General features: G+C 35.3%; 1 protein-coding gene across 3 annotated transcripts in view; it reads right to left on the bottom strand.

The window, feature by feature from the left end:
- KCNJ6 (potassium inwardly rectifying channel subfamily J member 6) overlaps window positions 1–19854 on the bottom strand; it is a 192604-nt gene that overhangs the window by 127880 nt on the left and 44870 nt on the right. For all 3 annotated transcript variants that reach the window (XM_056797073.1, XM_056797072.1, XM_056797071.1), the window contains one exon: window positions 1406–1457. In XM_056797073.1, coding sequence (XP_056653051.1) covers window positions 1406–1430 — 25 coding nt within the window. In that variant the 5' untranslated portion in view covers window positions 1431–1457. The remainder of the gene's footprint in view (window positions 1–1405; window positions 1458–19854) is intronic.

Here is a 19854-nt window from a genome sequence, read left to right as displayed (position 1 = left end):
TTGAGTACATTTCTCACATCACCTGCTCCTCTGCCCAGCTGTCCAATGGGAGCATTTCCTCCTTCCCCAGTCTGGGGTAATGTTGGGAGGCGGGGCTTACATTTGTTGTGAGGGTTGCAGTTTAGGCACTCAGTTTCTAAAAGGTTCACCATCACTGCTATAGGTAAACTACTTAACTTTTTTGTGCCTAAGTTTTGTCATAAGTAAAGATGGAATAATAATAACTGCAGTACCTACCTCAAAGAGTTGCTGTGAGCATCAAGTGAAATATGTAAAGCACTTTGTAAATATTAAACCATGACATCACTACTACTACTACTATTAAAACAATTGCAACGACAACATCTTTTATCAATGAATACAGAAAAAATACAGAGAAGAAACATAATTTAGATGAGCTCAGGAAGCAAACAGGATTTTTTCATTATTATACTATTAAAATTAGCGTGCTCATTTAGAAAAGTATACACAAAGGATTTTATGCTTTTATTGTCTTGTTTTACTTTTTTGTTTCATTTACATGTTTTTGTTGGTATGTTATAGAATAAAATTTTTATAATACCTGAAAAAAACATTCACAGAGAAAAGTGCCCAGTTTCAGATGTCTTTTTTCACACCTTTTTTTTTTTGATAATTCTTCTGGCCTTGAAAGTGTATTTTCATGTTTTTAAGCTTCAACAATTGGAATTTCCATTTTTCATATGCTATATCATTTATCTCTTCTCCCCTCCCCAAACATGCCTTACATTTAAAAAAAAAACCATGGCTTAGACATCTAGTAAAACTCCCAAATACTCATATGTCTTGTAAATTACTTCTACTTCAGGGACTTTTTTTTATGTCTGCCTTTTGAAATATTTGATTTGATTTGAAATATTTATGCCTCACTTTAGGCATTGCTACAGATTTCAAATATATATGATAACTGAAAGTCCAGATTTTCTTGCTATAGACTATTTTCTTGGGCAATTATTGAAAACAAGGAGAATTCATGCTATTTTCTCAAAAACTTATTGAGTTGGGGCAGCTGGGAGGTCCTAGGTTCAAATCTGGCCTCAGATACTTCCTAGCTGTGTGACCCTGGACAAGTCACTTAACCCCAATCTCATCACTCTTTTGCCTTAAAAACAATACATAGAATTGATTCTAAGATGGAAGATAAGGGTTTTTAAAAAAAAATCAGTCTTTTTTAAATTATAGAATTCTGTCCTACATAAAACGAAATTTGAATAATATATTGGGTTAGTATGACATTTATTTTTTTATTGTATTACTATAACTGATGTGTTTGAAAGAGTTAGGAGAACTAGAAACTCTTGTTAAAAGTAATAGATTTTGAAACATTTTGCACTTTATGGCTTTAAAGGAAAAAAATAAAAGCTAAATAAATGTCAAAGGTACTCACTCATGGACTCTGTCAACTTGGCCATTGTCACTATTTCTCTTTTGTGATTTACCTGAGAAAGAAAGAAAATATACACATTTATGAAACATATGTTCAATATGAACTAATGTCATTTAGATTGTTTTGATTTAAATTATTTCTCCCTTTTATTTCTAGGTAGAAATTTAACCTTCATTTACCAAGTACTTGCAAAACCAATTTAAAAGGGTAGGAGGAACTCTATGTCATAGCTATGTTCATTTAAAAGAGCCCTTTGATGTTTTAAGGGGTTTTCATCGCTGGTGGAGATCATGTTCACTAAAATATGAAGAATCTTTGTGTATATAAATATATATGTGCACCTATATAAATACACTTTATATAATTGTGTATATGTATATATGTATACATTTCATATATAACAGTTAATAAAGTTATTAATGGCCTCCTACGTGTCAGGCACTGTGCTAAGTACTGGCAATTCAAATATGAAAAAGTAAAGGTAGTCCTTGTCTCAGGAAGTGAAGAAGGAGAATCTAACAGAGGAAGACAAAATACAAAAAGTTGAAAAAAGTTGTATATGGGGAGGACAAAAATACCTGGTGAAATCAGTTCGAGAAATCCCAAAGAAGTAAAATCAGATGAGAAACAAGGAGATATTTGAGCTAAACTTTCATAAGTGTGTGTATGCAATATCATATTTATGTGGGACATCTTATCAGATGTGGAACATACATTGCCACCTTGTATCACATAATTTTCTGGTAGAACTTTTTGAATCTGTTAGTTACTTGGTTTCTCTTTTCCTCCCTTATTTTTGCTTTTCGTTTCTGGTTTCTTGATATTTTCTGAAGGACATCACATTTATTGACATTATAGACTTTTTCATTTGGGGTTATTTAGATTTTGTTATTACTAGACTATAGATTATAACTTAATGAGTTAGTGAATGATTGCATTATGTTTTGGATTTCTTCTAATAAGATGCCATGTAGAAAAGATGCTGAGAATGTCAGTTGTCTCTGCTGTCAAAGGTGAATGTCTTTCCACATTTCTCTGGATTCTAAAAACATCCAAAGACAGTTAAGTAAACCAGGTAAATCCTGAAGGCTCCACATATTTTTGGCTGTTGCTACTATTTCAGTGGAGTTACATATATGTTCTTTGGGGAATAAATTTTTTACAGCTGTGAGTCACCTACACATAACATAGCAACTGTTTTTATCACAGCAAGAAGTGTGTGCAATAGATCGTGCATCCATCTTCTTTCCTCCTCTCTCACAACTACCACTCAAATTTAGATTCTATTATTTAGACGAATATAAGAATCAGCTGAACTCCTCACTTTCCATTTCTCTTCTTTACAGTCCATCCTTCACAGATTTATATTGGGTTTTTTATTGGGTTAATTTACATCTTTTTTTTAGCCTTAGAGTCTAAACTGGAGCCAATCAACAAAACAACAAATTAAGCCCCGATTTATAGTATTTGTTGATTTTTGTTAAATGCAATAAATATTTCCACTGAATATTTAACAACCCAGAGAGTCCGTTTGAGCTAGTTCCAAAACTTTTGACAGTACCTCAGTCTCTCTCTCTCTGTCTCTCTCTCTCTGTCTCTCTCTCTCTCTCTGTCTCTCTCTCTCTCTCTCTCTCTCTCTCTGTCTCTCTCTCTGTCTCTCTCTCTCTCTCTCTGTCTCTGTCTCTCTCTCTGTCTCTGTCTCTGTCTCTCTGTCTCTCTCTCTCTCTGTCTCTCTCTCTCTGTCTCTCTCTCTCTGTCTCTCTCTCTCTCTCTCTCTCTCTCTCTCTCTCTCTCTCTCTCTCTCTCTCTCTCTCTCTCTCTCTCTCCCTCCCCAAAATCTCCTACCTTAAACAGGTGGGCTGACCTAAATTGAACCTTCTTAGTCTTGATGGCCATAATCAGAGTTTGAAATGTTATGAGTTTCTGCGTCTTTAAGAAAGGGCCATTTGGCAGTGGGAAGAATTTCCTGCATTGAACAGAAAGATCACTGCCAGAAACCCAGACCTGCCATGATGGGTCAAAATACTTTTGAGATGACTGAAACATTCAGTGTGGCAGTTACTGACCTCTTCTCTTAGGGTGGACCAGCCAAAGGTAATGAGATTGTGACTTGTAGCATTTCGCATCAGTAAGAGTAGCATCCACACTTGAACAGGAGAATGCAAAGGCAGTGCACGTCCAAAGCAATCTTTCAGGGGTGGGGCCAAGATGGCAGAGCATAAGAAGTACTAAGTCCACCTCCCAACTTCCAAACACCTTTTAGAAACCACATCAAATTGAAACTTCTTGTCCAAGACAACTGAAGAGGTTGGAGGAAGATGTCTGTGACATGAATGCAGTGACTGGCCCAGAAACCACATGGATGCAGAGCCAATGGCGAGTCTAGATGGTGGCAACAGAAATAGCAACAGCGTTGGGAGTTCTCAATCCAGGGATGGTAAGGTGACCTGGAAGCTAGTGATAAAAAGATTACAGGGGATCTTTGTGCTGGTACTAGACACAGACATGGAAGATGTTTGGAAACATTTCTGGGCAAAGAGGAGCACTTTTAGTTAAGAGGAGAAGGGGCTCTGAGGAACAGTATCAATTCTGGACCCAAGGGACCAAGAGTGCTAAGAAGTAGTTATAAGTTGCTGTAAAAATGGAGGTTTGAACCCCAGACTTCAATCCCCAGAAGTCCTTGGTATTTCCCAGAACTCCCTATAATCTCACCTAAGTCTCCACCTGGGCGAGATCACAATTAGTATTCAACTGGCTCTCTGCCTCCCACATGGTCTCTTCCATTTTGCAATGATGTAGTAAGTAAGCTAAGAGTGGGGGGGTGGGTTCTGAATTGGCTAGTCAGCCATGGGCACAAACGTGGCTTATTATTTTGTATCATTGATTTCTAATAATCTTAATAAACCTCATAAATAGAATACTTTTTATTACTAAAGACTAGTTTAACTTTTACATTGAGCTTTCCAGAGATTTTTGCCACCACAAAAAAAGACTATATATATTTTATTAAATAAATCCTTTTCCCTTTTCTTTGATATATTTGGTATCAAAGGGTATGCACAGTTTTAAAGCTCTTTGTCTATAGTTCTATTTCTCCAGAATGGTTCATTTAACATTTCCTTTAAAAATTTGGACACTATGCCATTTTGTGCTTATATGTTTAGTATTGATATTAATTGTATATGGTGCCTTTTTAGCAAGATAATTTCTGAGATCTGGGGTCCTTTCTGTGTAGTGAGCAGGAGACCACAGCTCTCCCTGAATCAGACTACCTTAGGAGCAACAAAAATACAAAATTCTCAGAACTAGCTCTGAAAAAGATCTGTAATACCTCCATGAATATCAAACCACAAAAATTTGGCATTAAGTTCCACATGGACCTTAGTGTTTAGATCTAGGACTTGATCTTTCCAGAGTAAAGAGAAAAGTAGGAAATTAAAGAAAAACCATGGCATTTCTGGTTTTTGTTCTTCAATATTTGATCACTCCTTTAGAGAACTGTTATATAGTTTGTTTAGTTTTGCTGATTCTTGTTTTAGTTTTAGTTTTTCTTCTTAACAGTGGCCTATATTACACTTCAATTGTACAGCCTGGGCTAGTAAGAGTCCTAAAATTATTTAGCTAGAGGCAAGTCAGGCCAGTTTTCCTTTAATATGTATTAAAAGAGCCCAAATAGTGGCTTAATAGCAGTGAAAGCTGAAGTTACTCTGAGAATCCTCTCAACTCAATCTTAAAATAGCAACAAGAATAAAATCAGCAATAAGATGGATTGAGAGGGCTCTCCCGCAAAACAATTTGAAAGATGGGTCCCCAAGTTCATAGTGGTTGGCCCCTTCAAGCCTGCAGTGAAACCTTTAGCCCCAGGACAAAATAACTTGCAGGGCTGAGTCCTGAAAGCCATCAACAGAAGAAACAGAATCAGTCATTTTCAGAACTCCCAGGCTACAGACAAAAACAGTCTGGGAAAATGAGCAAACAGCAAAAGAAACAACTAATCACAGAATAATTCTATGAAGACAAAGAGCAAGGCACAGATTCAGTGGGGGACAGTGAGATCAAAGCGACCTCATGCAAAATTTCAATGAGAATTGGTCTCAGACACTGGAAGAACTCAAAAATCAAATAAGAGAGGTGGAAGAAATATGGGGAAAAGAAATAAAAGTAATGCAAAAAGAAAATAACAGCCTAAAAAGCAAAATTGGTCAAGTGGAAAAAGAGGCACAAAAATCCAATGAAGAAAAGTTAAAAAAAAACAAACCCCAACAGAATCAAGAAACAGGTGGAAAAAGAGGTTTAAAAAATCTGATAAAATGTATTGGAATTATGTTCAAGATTTGACTGGCTCAGAGGACTAAATGTTCAGGACATATCTTCCTGGTCATCTTGTGTTCAAAATAGCCATAGTATTCCAGGTATTCTCTGATGCAAATATGGCAGAAAATGATAAGTAACTCAAGCAGGAGAGCTTTGCTCATATGAATAAAGTCAAGATTTCCTAAATGCTTAGGTTTGAATATTTTGCTATGGCTAATTAAATTTTCATTTTTTCATTATTGAAAGATTTAGGAGCATCTCATTTTTGTTTTTGCTTTTTTAGAACTCTTCACCTCCAGACAAAGAGCTGATAAATAGAATAAAACATAGTTTTATAGATATTTTTGTCAAATGATCCCTTCTCTAATAGTGGGAGGGAAGGGAGGAAGGGAGTTAACTGGGTACTTTAGTGTAACAAACAGATAAGTAAATAAAACATTTTCAATATAACAAAAATTAATTAAAAACCCTTTACCTTCTGTCTGAGAATTAATATTAACTATCAGTTCCAAGGCAGAAGAGTAGTAAGAGTTAGGCAATTGGGATTAAGTGACTTGCCTAGGGTCACATAGTTAGGAAGTGTCTGAGGTCAGATTTGAATCCAGGACCTCCCTTCTCCAGGTTTGACTACTGAGCCACTTAGTTGCTCTGAATAATCTTATTTTGTTCCAAATAAAACAACTACCAAAGGACTGGAATGCGCCATATCGAGTCCAGAATATCTTCTTTCCTAGGTTTATTGCATATATTCCTTTTCATATATTCTCTATATTAGATGGATGGATCTGGCTGTCATTTCCTAAAGTCATCATTCCATCTCTCACCTTTGGGGCTTGTCATACATAGCCTCTCACGTCTGGTCTGCTCTCCTTCCTTACCTTTACTTCTTGCCTGCTAGACTCGGGTCAGGAAGATATATCTGAATCTTACCTCAAATAGTTAGGTGACGTTGGGCAAGCTATTGAACCCCGTTTAGACTCAAATGTCTTCATCTATAAAAGGAAGGAATTCCCTACCAGGCTATTGGGAAGATCAAATAAATTAATATATGATAGTTGAGATATTATCGTTGGGATCCCTGGTTACTGTTAATGGTAAGTTCATCCGCTGTTTCCCATTAGAAGCCGTTCTGAATCCCCTTCTTTGTTAGAGCTCTCTCCCCTGAAATACATTACCCAACAGACCTTGAAGAAACATACCCATTGCTAGAGTTCTGCTCCTTCCTTTCTTGGTTTTGTACGTCATGTCTGCTATTTCTTTTTAGGAAATTGATCTTTTCTTGTAGGGTTCAACTTGGCTGTGTGGGCTTATGGAAGCAGATCTGGGGGCACTTAGAATCGGTTCAAGAGCACAATTTCTGTGAGGGAAACCACTGACAATAGTGGCTGGTACATTAGCTTCTCTCTGCGTTAGTGTAGCAGGGGTGGGTGTGTTAGAACTAGCTCTTGGAACCGATTTAATTTTTTTTTTCCATGTGAGATTTACCTTTTGGACCTTGACAAACTCTAAGTCAAGACTTGGGTTACAGTTTTGTTGGCTGTGTAGACATCATAAAATGATTGAGAAAATGGGAACCGTGCAGATTATATTTAGAGGTTGCTCTCCCCAATTTCCCCTTAGAAAACTTTTTATTAAACATTTACCGGCATACTCCAGTGTATGCTGGTATTTGGGAAAAACTTCAGGTATTTGGGAAAAAGGAGCACCTTTGGTCTGAGGGCTTGTCAAATCCCTTTTAGAACCTTTTAGACACCTTTGGTGTCCTCCTGTGACCCAGCTCTCATTTGTGACTCCAGTAAAATTGTCTTGTTAGACTGGTTAAGCCAGTTGGATGATAACTGACAGGCTTCCCACCCATCAGTGAGTTAGGGGGAATATCTACCCCAAGCATAAGAAGACTTTCCTGGGTAAAATGGCAAAGGAGAGTAGTTTGTTCCAAAGTCCATGAAGGCTGAAGCAGGTGCTGTCAAGAGCTTGGTCTGCCATGCTATGCCAAGGTCACCAATGGATTACTAAGCATTAAAACAACAACAGCCATCTTACTTTCTGTCTTAGAATCAAGACTGTGTGTTGGTTCCAAGGCAGAAGAAGGTTAAAGGCTTAGTGAGGGAGGTTAAGTGATTTGTCCAGGCTCACCCAGCTGGGAAATGTCCAATGCCAGATTTGAACCCATGACTTTCTATTTCTAGACCTGGTCTTCAATCCACTCCACCCTCTATCTGCCTCTACATGAGGAGGCATTTTGATTTGTGTCATGCCCCTGGACTTCAATGACTCCGGAAGAGAGAATCAGACTAACAATTTTGTCCAGCTCTGATCCCTTGAAATCCAATCCATTGGCCATCTTGGAAATGAGGGACCAACAAGGAAACACCGATGTGCCACCAAGTGCACATCTCCCGGACTTGAAGTTCTGGGTGATAATAGCTAGAGTGAAGCCCTGCAGTTTGACATTTTTGGTGCTGTCAGATGTCTCAGGGAGATGGTTTTTCAAGTATTTCTCAGGCCACCCGGACATCTGTTCAGAGGCTGCAGAACTCCCCAAAGAACCTCTCGTTCTACTACTAAGATCTAACTTACTCGGGCTCCAGTCGCCCTAGTCAACGTCTCATGAAGCTGGATCTTGTGGGTAATAATAGAACAGAAGAGCCAGATTCTTTCCTGGAATTTCTGAAGGTCACTCAGACTGCCTGAATGTGGCAATCTGGGTAACACCAGCTCTTAGAAATCCTGCTGTGTGTCACTGTGCCAGGCTCTCCCATTTAGTCCCTGTGGCTACCTCATGTCGAGCCAAAGGGAGTTGGTTTTTCATGGGCTGTGCCAGCACAAGATGCCCAACAGGAAGGTGATCATCAGGTCTAGTTCTCCTGGACTGTTCAGCCCCTTGCTCCAGCAGGCTCCTTTCCCCACCTGGTTCATTGGGATCTTAGAGTGACATCAAGAAGTTTCGGTCTGTGCTGAAAGAAATGCACGAGTTTCCAAATCCAAGGCGAGAACACCCTTTTGAGTTCGCTTTTTGATCCTACATCTGTCTAGGAATAAAAAATGTTTTAATGATTGTTCCTTTTTGGTCGGACTTTGCCTGGATCTGACATGAACACAATGATACTTTCACAACCTCTATGCTATCTTTCTCATTTGTTTTCTAGTTTATTAATTTTGTCTTTTAAACATTTAAATGTATTTATTTGTTTGTTACATTAAAAAACCTAGTTAACTCCCTCCCTTCTTCCCACCCTCTTAGAGAAGGAAGTTTTGCCTTTCCAAAAAGATTGTAAAGTCCTAGAGAAGAGGATCATCAAATTAGATCTATTGTTGTATCTCATATTGGTCCTTGCACAGTGCTTTGGAATATCCCTTCTGGACATAATGGGGCAAGATCCATGTCAAATATATGGTTGCCTCTGGAAAAGAGAGTGGTACATTACTGTGAAGAAGAGTTAACAACCTCTGCCCCATCTACATCCCATTAATGGAATTGAGTGCCAACTATTAGTTTTTGCACCAGATTTCAAGGTATCTATGTCCTTATTCAGCCAAATATTGCATTTATCCACTTATTTGTGTTAAATAATCAAAAGTTCAGTGAAATATTTATGGAGAAAAATTTAAAGTTAGCCCTATAACTTGTGCAGAAACGATTTAAAAACTGACACATAGTACTTTTAGTTTTGCAAAGCACTTCATCTGTATGACCCTTATGATTCTCACAATAATCCTGTGAGGTAGGTACCATAGATATTATTATCTTTAAGTTACAAATGAAGAAACTGAGTCTTTAAGATTAATGACTTACCCAAAGGCAAATGAATTATGGTGAAAATAATGGAATGTGTTTTTCAATTAGAGTTGACATCTTGTTTTCTTATAATATTTTACATAACTTGCAACTTAAAGTCCATTCTCCATTATAAAGTGAATTCTCCCTCCTTTGATACAGAAATGTTTACAGAAAGTCCATTTTCTGACTGAAGAATTTCTAGTAGAAGGTGAAGAAAATCTTTTTTTATCCACTTTATTTTTCTGAAATCCAAAGATATGCCATTCCAACTCCATTGACCTCCCACCCCATCACATAACTACAAATTAGCTATGGAAGAGCATATTTCACATTTGGAAATGTTCCCAAATTAGTGGGGAAAACTGAGATTATCTGCCATTGTGATGGCAATAGTAAACTTCAGGAAGATTATATGATGCATTTAGGGACAAGCTAGAAGATGTGTTTGAACCTATTAAAAGTTATAATTTGTGCTGCTCTACATTCTATTAGAAGCTAAAAATTTATGCCAGCAATATTCAGAAATACAAGTTATTTCCTTAGAAACTTTTAAGTTCTAGTGATAAGTTCCTATCTGCCAGTGAAAGATGAAAACTAAAATTCATCTTTGTCAAGAAATTTCCTCACTACTCACCATCATTTCCTGATAGTTTCTCTACTACCATTCCTGAAGGAAGTTTCTTCTTTTGATGTTCATGAACTCTACTTCCATTAGCCCTTTTTCATTCTTCTCTCATTCACCAATTAGACTATGGGTATGTTAAGGTCAATGAAGAGGTGTTTTTTTTAAAGATGGAAGAGATCTACGTGGTTTTGGGCAATAGAGCAGGAGTCAATTGGTAAGGACAGGTTGGATATTAGGATGAGAAAGGGCTGATAGTACAGGTAAATGGGCTAGGAAAGAATCCAGGGTACAAGATTTTCATTGGCAAGAAGGGCTATAATATCTTCCAAGACTTCAGCAAAGTCTGAAAGGATGGAGAATGGTGCTGAAGAAATTTGAAGACTAGGATTAGGGTAGATAAGGAGCTCCTGATGCATGATTTCTATTTTTTCAATAGAGAATTGAGGAAAGGTTAAGAAGAATTGAGGAAATGGTAATATAAATGGCTTGAGGTGATTAAAAAAGGAGACTTTGAAAAGTTGCTGGGTGTTGGGAGGAGATGTTACACCAAGAAAAATAAAAGAGAGTCCATCAGAAGTGTTAGAGAGCAGCAATCAGGGTCCACTTGAGATAGGATAATATAAATTGTAGTAGAATTATCAAAAGGAGTGTTTAAGGGGCCAGCTCAGTGGATTGAGAGTAAGACCCAGAGATGGGAGGTCCTGGGTTCAAATCTGGCCTCAGACACTTCCCAACTGTGTGACCCTGGGCAAGTCACTTAATCCCCATTGCCTAGCCCTTACCACTCTTCTGCCTTGGAACCAATACACATTATTGATTCTTAGACTGAAGGTAAAGATTTTTTTAAAAAAGACGAGTGTTTGACTTCTCCTTTCAGCAACATTTGAGAATAAATGAAGAAGGGTGATGCTGAAAGTAACACAGTTTGGATCTGGAAAAGGAAGACATGCAAATAGGATAAATGGGCAAGGGATTCAATGGCTGTATTCAATTCAATGTAAGACAGAAATACTTTTTCTAATTTAGAAAGAAAATTAAGACAAAGATGAGGAAAATATGTTCAAAACGATTAAGTGATCAAGGTCACATAGAAAGTTGGTGGTGTGGTAGAGTAGAAGTCTTCTTGTAAAATGTTTCATTCATATGACTATGTTGTCACCCAGTATCATGGTGGCAACAAGGCGATCTGTGTCAAGCACTTAATGAGGCAAGCTATTCTTTTTTTTTTCACACAAAGTATATTTTTGAGGTCAAATTCATAGAATTAAATTGAGCATGTGTACAATATCTCAAGAATAGAGTAAAAACCTCAAGCAAGTAAAGCATACCTTATATGCATAATAAGTACTTACTAAACTAATAAGAAATCTTACATATAACATCGGGGGCTTGTTTCTTAGGTACAAATCTAGCCAAAAAATCAGCTCGTTACAGAAGGGAAAATACACACACACACACACACACACACACACACACACACACACACACACGCCCGCACGCGCATATCTTGACTGGAATGGGAGAAATCTAAAAGTACCTCTGATACATTTCAGGAAGTGTGTAACATTTTGAGTACTATAGTTATGTCATATTCATTACACTACAAAAATATCCCGGTAATAAGGTTAGGGAAATCTGTCACCTTTAAAAGCATTAAAAACATTTAGAAAGTTTTTATGATTAATAGAACAGTCAATTCATGAATTTGTATGTGAATTGATAAAAATGACACAAGAATTTAAAATACTATAAAAGAAAGGAGATCTTTGGTGGAGAGACTCTGAGATTTGACAGCCTAACAAAAGATGTAAAAAAACTATTATGTAATTTAAAAAACCTCCCTAAAAAAAGAATGGACAAAATGGAAATGAATAATGCTAGGAGATGAGAATTTTTAAAAACAAAGTCAAAAGAATGAGAAAAAAGAAGAAAATGTGAGATGTTTCATATAAAAAATTGATGTGGAAAAAAATAAAAAAGATATCCACATCTATAGATGCATCCTGGAAAGGAAAGTAATAAATATTGGAGGGAATGTGGCAAAATTGGGACACTAATGCATTGCTGGTGGAGTTGTGAATTGATCCAACTATTCTGGAAGGCAATTTGAAATTATGCCTAAAGGGTGCTAAAAGACTGTCTACCCTTTGATCCGGCCATAGCACTGCTGGGTTTGTACCCCAAAGAGATAATAAGGAAAAAGACTTGTACAAGAATATTCATAGCTGCGCTCTTTAGGGTGGCCAAAAATTGGAAAATGAGGGGATGCCCTTCAATTGGGGAATGGCTGAATAAATTGTGGTATATGTTGGTGATGGAACACTATTGTGCTCAAATGAATAATAAAGTGGAGGGATTCCATGTGAACTGGAAGAACCTCCACGAAGTGATGCAGAGTGAGAGGAGCAGAACCAGGAAAACAATGTACACAGAGACTGACACATTGTGGTACAATTGAATGTAATGGACTTCTCTACTAATAGCAATGCAATAATCCAGATCAATTTGGAGGGACTTAAAAGAAACAATGCTATCCACATTCAGAGGAAGAACTGTGGGAGTAGAAATACAGAAGAAAAACAACTGCTTGATCATATGGGTTGATGGGGATATGATTGGGGATATAGACTCTAAATGTTGTGAGTTTCAAAACTATTCCACCCTAATCAGACCATTCTTTAGAAGATCGGATTTAGCTATTTCCTGATCAATAACAATAGAGATACTTGGAATAACAGAATCAGGTCTTGGAAACTACATTTCTCCTCCCTTCTTAGTTTAACAAGATTAGGAAGGTCTGCATCAAACTCAAGATTCAATTATCTGAGAAAATGGCCTTCAACAGACATGTGCAAAAAAAATGACAGACCTCTGGGCTGTCCTAAATCAAGCTTGAGCCACCATTGGCACATGTGAGACACAGGAAGTGAGGTAGAGAACAGCCTCTGGAGTTTTCGTGACTTTCTGTGGAGAGGGCTAGAGTTCAGTTCAATCCTGGAGCTTGAGCTTAGAGGAGCCCCGCAGACAGCTTTCCTTCAGACCGGTCACATGAGTGATAAGGACTGACCCCTTTCTCTGCCTTGGCTCTCCAGGGCCTTAAACTCCCATTTTGGCTCAGCCTGAGCCAGAGTGGTTTGAGTTAAACCCCTTTCCTTCTATACCTCTCTCTCCATCCCTCCAATATTTTCTTCCTCCTATTGTAATTAAATCACCATAAAATTTGGCAGCTGACTTGGGTATTTTATTATTTGGGATTTCCCTTGGCGACCACTTAAATTTAGATTTTTTTCAGTCTCAAGCATAATTTCACCCCTTACAATGTTCAGCCTAGTACAAATATCAATAATATGGAAATAGGTCTTGATCAATGACAGATGTAAAACCCAGTGGAATTGCATTAGCTACGGGAGGGTATTGCAGGGAGTGGAGGGAAAGAACATGAATCTTGTAACCATGGAAAAAATATCCTAAATTAACTAATTAAATAAAATCCCTCCCTCAAAAAATAAAAAAAGAAAATATAGATGCATGCTGGGAGCTGAGATGGATGGAATAAGGGATCTTCAGCTAACTGAAACCCTCCAAAAATAGAAAATCAAGTACTTCAAAACAAAGGAAATTAGGAGAAACACATCTCACTGGGGTGAGGGGAGAGAGTAACTCAGAGAATGTTGCATCAGGGGGAAATTGTGGAGTGCACATAAAGGGAAGTTTTCAGAGCCCATATCCATGCATCCTTTATTACTGACAAGTGACATGAGGCAATGAAATGGCAGATTGATGGAGAAACCCAACACTAGTCTTACTTGCTTCTACTTGGCCTGAAGTAATGAAAGGGTAGAGTGGGAAATAGCCTAACACAGGAGACAGCAGGGAAATTGAAAGTAGGTGTAGCAGGATCCAGTTGAAAAAAACTGCTGACAGCCTCCTTACAAAAAGCTAATAGGTCCACCCCAGGAACAGAATAGAACCTCAAAAGAAAGACAAGGTAATTAGGGGAAAATAACTATATAAACAAGAAAAAAAAAACCCTTACCATAGAAATTTATTTTAGTAACAAGAAAGATCAAAATATAAACTCAGAGGAGGACAACAATGACAAAAAGGAAACATAGGAAAATGAGAAAGGATGAAAGGCCCCAAAAGACCTCTTGAAAGAATTTGAAAATTAGTTTACAATATCAAATAAGAATTGCTAGAAAGATTAGAAACTTGGAAACTAGAATGGGTCAAATGGAAATGGAGGCAAAACCCCACTCTAAGGAAAACTTCTTCCTACAGATCAGAATGGGCCAAATGGAAAAGGAAACACAATAAGGAAGAAAATAATTCCTAAAAATTAGGGAGCAAAGGGAAGATGATAACTCTTAAGGCATCAGAAAACATTTAGACAAGATTGAAAGAATGGAAAAATAGAAGAAAATTGGAAGTACCTTATTGGAAAAACAACTGACCTGAATATAGATCCAGTAGAGACAACATAATAACAACTGAAATATCTAGAAACTATGATCAAAAAAGACCCTAGATACCAAATACAAAAAATCATCAGGGAAAATTTCTATGTCCTTGAGCAAGAAGGGAAAATAGAAATTAAAAGAGTCCACTGATTACCTCTTGAAAAAGACCTTAATATAGAACATTCCAGGGATATTATAACAAGATTCAAGAACTTCCAGACCAAGTAACAGTACTGCAAACACCTAGAAGGAAAAAAATTCAAATCTATTGTGGAGCAATAGTAAGGATTACATAACACTTGGAAGTTTTTTTTTCTTGTTAAAGGACCAGAGGGCCTGGATATGATGTTCTGAAAGGCAAAAGATCTAGGCCTATCACCAAGAATCACATATCCATGGAAACTGAGCATAATCCTGTAGGGAAAAAAGTGATATTTAATGAAATACAGAACTTTTAGGTATTCCTGGCAAAAAATCCAGAACTGAAAAGAAAATTTGATGACCAAAATTCATGACTCAAGAGAAACAAAAAGATAAATAGAGAAGTAAGGGAATAAAGTTTAATTGAGTATATTCATACCTGGGAAGATGGTAATTAAGATATTTAAGATCTATATAATACTTGAGTCATGTAAGGTACTTAAGAGTATTCAAAATACTTAAAGTACTTAATATATTTAGAAACTTTATCACTATTAGGACACTAAGGGGTATGCACAGAAGGAATGTAAGGATTAAACAGAATAGGATAGGTTGTTATAAAAATAATCAAGAGATGGGAAAATGGAACATAGAAGGAGAAGAGAAAAGGAAAGATAGAAAAGGGTAAGTTATCTCATGAAAATGCACTGAAGAGTGGAGAAGGAGAAGTGGGATGTGATGGGCACTGCTTGAACTTTATTCTCATTCTGAATTAGTTCAAAGTCAGAATAGCAACCACAATCAACCATCTATAGAAAAAGGAGGGAAAAGGGAATAAGAGAAGAGGAGGATGAACACAAAGAGTATGATTTGGGATAGATGGTGGTCATAAGTAAAACATCTATGAACAAGAAAAAGCTGAAAGGAGAGAGAATGGCAAACAAGGGAAAAATAAGATGGAGGGAAACACAATTAGTATTCATAACTATGAATGTGAATAGGATTAATTCACTCATAAAATGGAAAAGAATAGTAAAATAGGCTAAAAACCAAAATTCTGCAATATGTTCTCTACAAGAAAAACATTTAAAGCAGAGAGACACACAGAATAAATGTAAAGAATAAGAACAGAATATATTATTTTTAAGACCAAGTAAAAAAAGAAGGGGTAACAATCATGATCTCAAATAAAGCAAAAGTAAACAAAAAATACTGTTTATACTTTTCAGACCATAATTCAGTAAAAATTATATTTAACAAAAGGAAGAAAGAAAAATTAAAAATTAATTGTGAACTAAATAATATTATCCTAAAGAATATAAACAAATCATAGAAACAATTCATTTCATTAAAGAGAATGACAATAAGGAGACAATATATCGAAATTCAAGGCATACAGCCAAAACTGTACTTAGGGAGAAATTTATGTCTAAATGTTTGCATCAACAAAATCAACAGCATATCAATCAAAAATAGAAAAAGAGCAAATTAAAAATTCCTAACTAAACACCAAATTAGAAATTCTGAAAATCAAAGAAGAGATAAATAAAATTGAAAGTAAAAAGACTTATAAATAAAAATAAAGAACAAAATAGAAAAAACCTAATAGATAAAAAGAACTAATAAATTAGACATGTAGCTAATTTATGAAAAAATAAATAAAATACATAAACCACTGGCTAATTTGATTTAAAAAAGAAGAAAACCACAGTATCAGTATAAAGAATGAAAAAGGTGAAATCACAACCAATGCAGAATAAATTAAAGCAATTGAAGTTTTTTTTTTTTTGCCCAGCTATGTGTCAATAAATCTTATTAAGTGAAATAGGCAAATGTTTTCAAAAAATATAAACTGCCTATATTAACAAAAGGGAAAATAGAATACCAAAACAGCTCCATTACAGAAAAAGAAATTGGACTAACCATAAAAGAATTCACTAAGAAAAAGTTCATAGTAAATTCACAAGTAAATTTGATAAAAAAATTCAAAGAAAATTTACTCCAATGCTACATAGACTAATTGGAAAAATAGGAAAAGAAGGAATTCTTCCAAATTCCTTTTATAACACAAATATGGTATTGATACCTGAATCAGGAAGAGCTAAAACAGAGAAAGAAAACTATTGACCAGTTTCCCTAATTAATATTGACATAAAAATTTTAAATTAAAGACTGGCAAGGAATTTATAGCATTATAGCCAGGTGGGTTTCATACCAGGAATGCAGGAATGGTTCAATTTTAGGAAAACTCAACATAATTGACCATATCAACAACAAAACCAACAGAAAACAATATGGAAGAAACTAGGAATAGATCAACATCTCATATCATACACCAAGATAAAGTCAAAATAGATACTTGACCTAGAAATAAAGGGTTATATTTAAAATAAATTAGGAGAACATGGAAAAATTTACATGTCAGAGTTATGGATAAGGGAAGAATTTATGAACAAATAAAGGAAGAAAATATGAACAAATAAAACATAGAGAAAAACAGAGAATACTGTGAAAAATTAAATGAATGATTTTAATTACATTAAAGTTAAAAGTTTCTGTAAGTAAAAGAAATGCAACCAAGATTAGAAGGTAAACAGCAAAGTTGAAAAAAAAAGTATTTTTATAGCAAGTGTTCACAAAGGTTAAATTTCTCAAATATATAGAGAATGGAGCCAAATTTATAACAATATAAAGCATTCTCCAAATGACAAATGATCAAGGAATGTGAAAAGGCAGTTCTCAAATGAAGAAATTAAAACTATCTAGAGTCATATGAAGAAATGCTCTTAAATCACTACTGATTGGAGAAATGCAAATTAAATAACTCTTAGATACCACCTCATACCTATGAGTGGCAAATATGACCAAAAAGGAAAATAATAAATGTTGGAAGGGATGTGTGAGAATTGGAACACTAATGCACTGTTGGTAGGACTGTGATCTGAAACAACTGTTTTGGAAAGCAATATGGAGCTAGGCTCAAAGAGCAGAAAACTATACATATCATTTGATCCTGCAATACCACCATTGGATCAGTATCCTAAAGAGATCAGAGAGTGGAGAAAAGGACCTATTTGTCAAAATAATTTTTAGCAGCTGTTTTTGTGGTTGCCAAGAATTAGAAATGGAGGAAGTATCCATTAACTGGGGAATCTCTGAATTATATATGATATATGGTTGTAATGGAAAATTATTGAGCCATAAAAAATGATGAACAGGAATAGTTCAGAAAAACCTGAAAAGACTTATATGAACTGATGCAAAATGAAGTGAAAAGAACCAGGAGAACAGTGTATATGGTAACAAATATTTTACTATGATCAATTGTGAAGGATTAAACTATTATCAGAAAAATAAGATTCCAAAATAACCCTAAGACGCATGATAAAAGACAAAAGCTATCCATAGTCAAAGGGAACAATTGGAATCTGATTGCAGATAAAAACAGATCATCTTTCACTTTATTTCCTTCATGAGTTTTTTAAATTTTATATGTGATATGTATCTTTAGTCATAACATGGGAAATATGGAAATAAGTATTCTGTGAAAGCACTGATATAACCTACATGAGACTATTTATCACCTTGGGGGTGAGAGAAGGAGAAAGGGATAGAATCTGTATCATAAAATGCCAGAAAAAATTATTTCTACATGGAATTTAAAAAACGAAATGCAATTAAAAAAGGGGAAAAAGGTCACTAATTTGATAAAGTGATAAAATAAAAGGTCAAAGTTAGGGGGGGAAAGTAATTTAAGAATCATAAAAACACCTCAAATCCATGACCAAAAAAAAGACTTACATATGATATTTCAAGAAATCATTAAATAAAATTGCCCAAATTATAATAGACTAAAAATGCAATTAGAAAGAAAAGAAACCTATTGACCCCTCCTGAAATGAAGACTCCTGGGCATATCATTGACAAGATCCAGACATTTCAGAAAAAATAATAAAACTATTTAAAAAAACTCAAAGAAATAGAATTAACAACTTAAAAAATAAATAAAATAGGTCAAATGGAAAAAGGCACAAATATCCAATGAAGAAATAAGTTCTCTAAAAATCAGAAGTGACAGACTGGGAAAAGAGGCAAAAAAAATCAAATGAATAAAAGAGCACCATGAAAAGCAGAAATGGAAACAGAAATTGGAAAGAAGGATCAAAAGATCATGGAAGAAACTCAGTCTTTAAAAATCAGAATTGGACAAATAGAAGTTAATGATTTAAGGGGCATCAAGAAACAATAAAATAAAATCAAAAGAATGAAAAAAATAAAAGAAAATATAAAATATATCATTGAACAAACAACCTACCTTGATAATAGATCCAGTATAGAATATTTGAGAATTATTGGACTACCTGAAAGTCATGACCAAAAAAAGGTCTAGAAATCATGTTATAAGAAATTATTCCTGAAAACTGCCCCAATATTCTTGAACAAAAGGACAAAATAGACATTGAAAGAATCCATAGATCCCCTCATGCAATAAGTCCCCAAATAACAATTCTGAGGAATGTTATAGCCAATTTCAAGAGTTCCCAGGTCAAGGAGAAAAATACTATAAATGGTCAGAAAGAAACAATTCAGATATCATGGAGCCACAATCAGGATTACATAGGACCTGGCAGCTTCTACACTGAAGGACCATATGTCTTGGAATATCATATTCTGGAAGGCAAGAGAACTGGATTTACAACCAAGAATCATCTATTCATCAAAATTGACTATATACTTTAAGGGGAAAGTATGGTCATTTAATAAAGTAGAAGATTTCCTAGCATTCCTGGAAAAAAAAGACCAGACCTAAAAAGAAAATTTGATGCCTAAATACAGAATTCAAGAGAAACATAAAAAGATAAATGAGAAAGAGAAAAAAAATTAAGAGCATCAACAAGGTCAAATTACTTATATTCCTATGGAAAGTTGATATCTGTAACTCTTAAAATTGTTATAATTATTATATTAGTTAGAAGAAGTATACACAGAGAGAGGGTGTAGTATTTAGCCGTTTAGGATAATATATAAAAATTACTAGAGTTAAAAAAAGAAAATAGTTGTACTAAGAGAAATGGAAAGGAAGAAGTAAAATGAGGTAAATTATATCACATAAAAAGGTGTATGTGTG

This window comes from Monodelphis domestica, chromosome 4, assembly GCF_027887165.1.
Source record: "Monodelphis domestica isolate mMonDom1 chromosome 4, mMonDom1.pri, whole genome shotgun sequence".
Lineage (NCBI taxonomy): Eukaryota > Metazoa > Chordata > Mammalia > Didelphimorphia > Didelphidae > Monodelphis > Monodelphis domestica.
The sequence above is the reverse complement of the archived record's forward strand: the minus strand, read 5'-3'. Positions and strand labels throughout refer to the sequence as shown.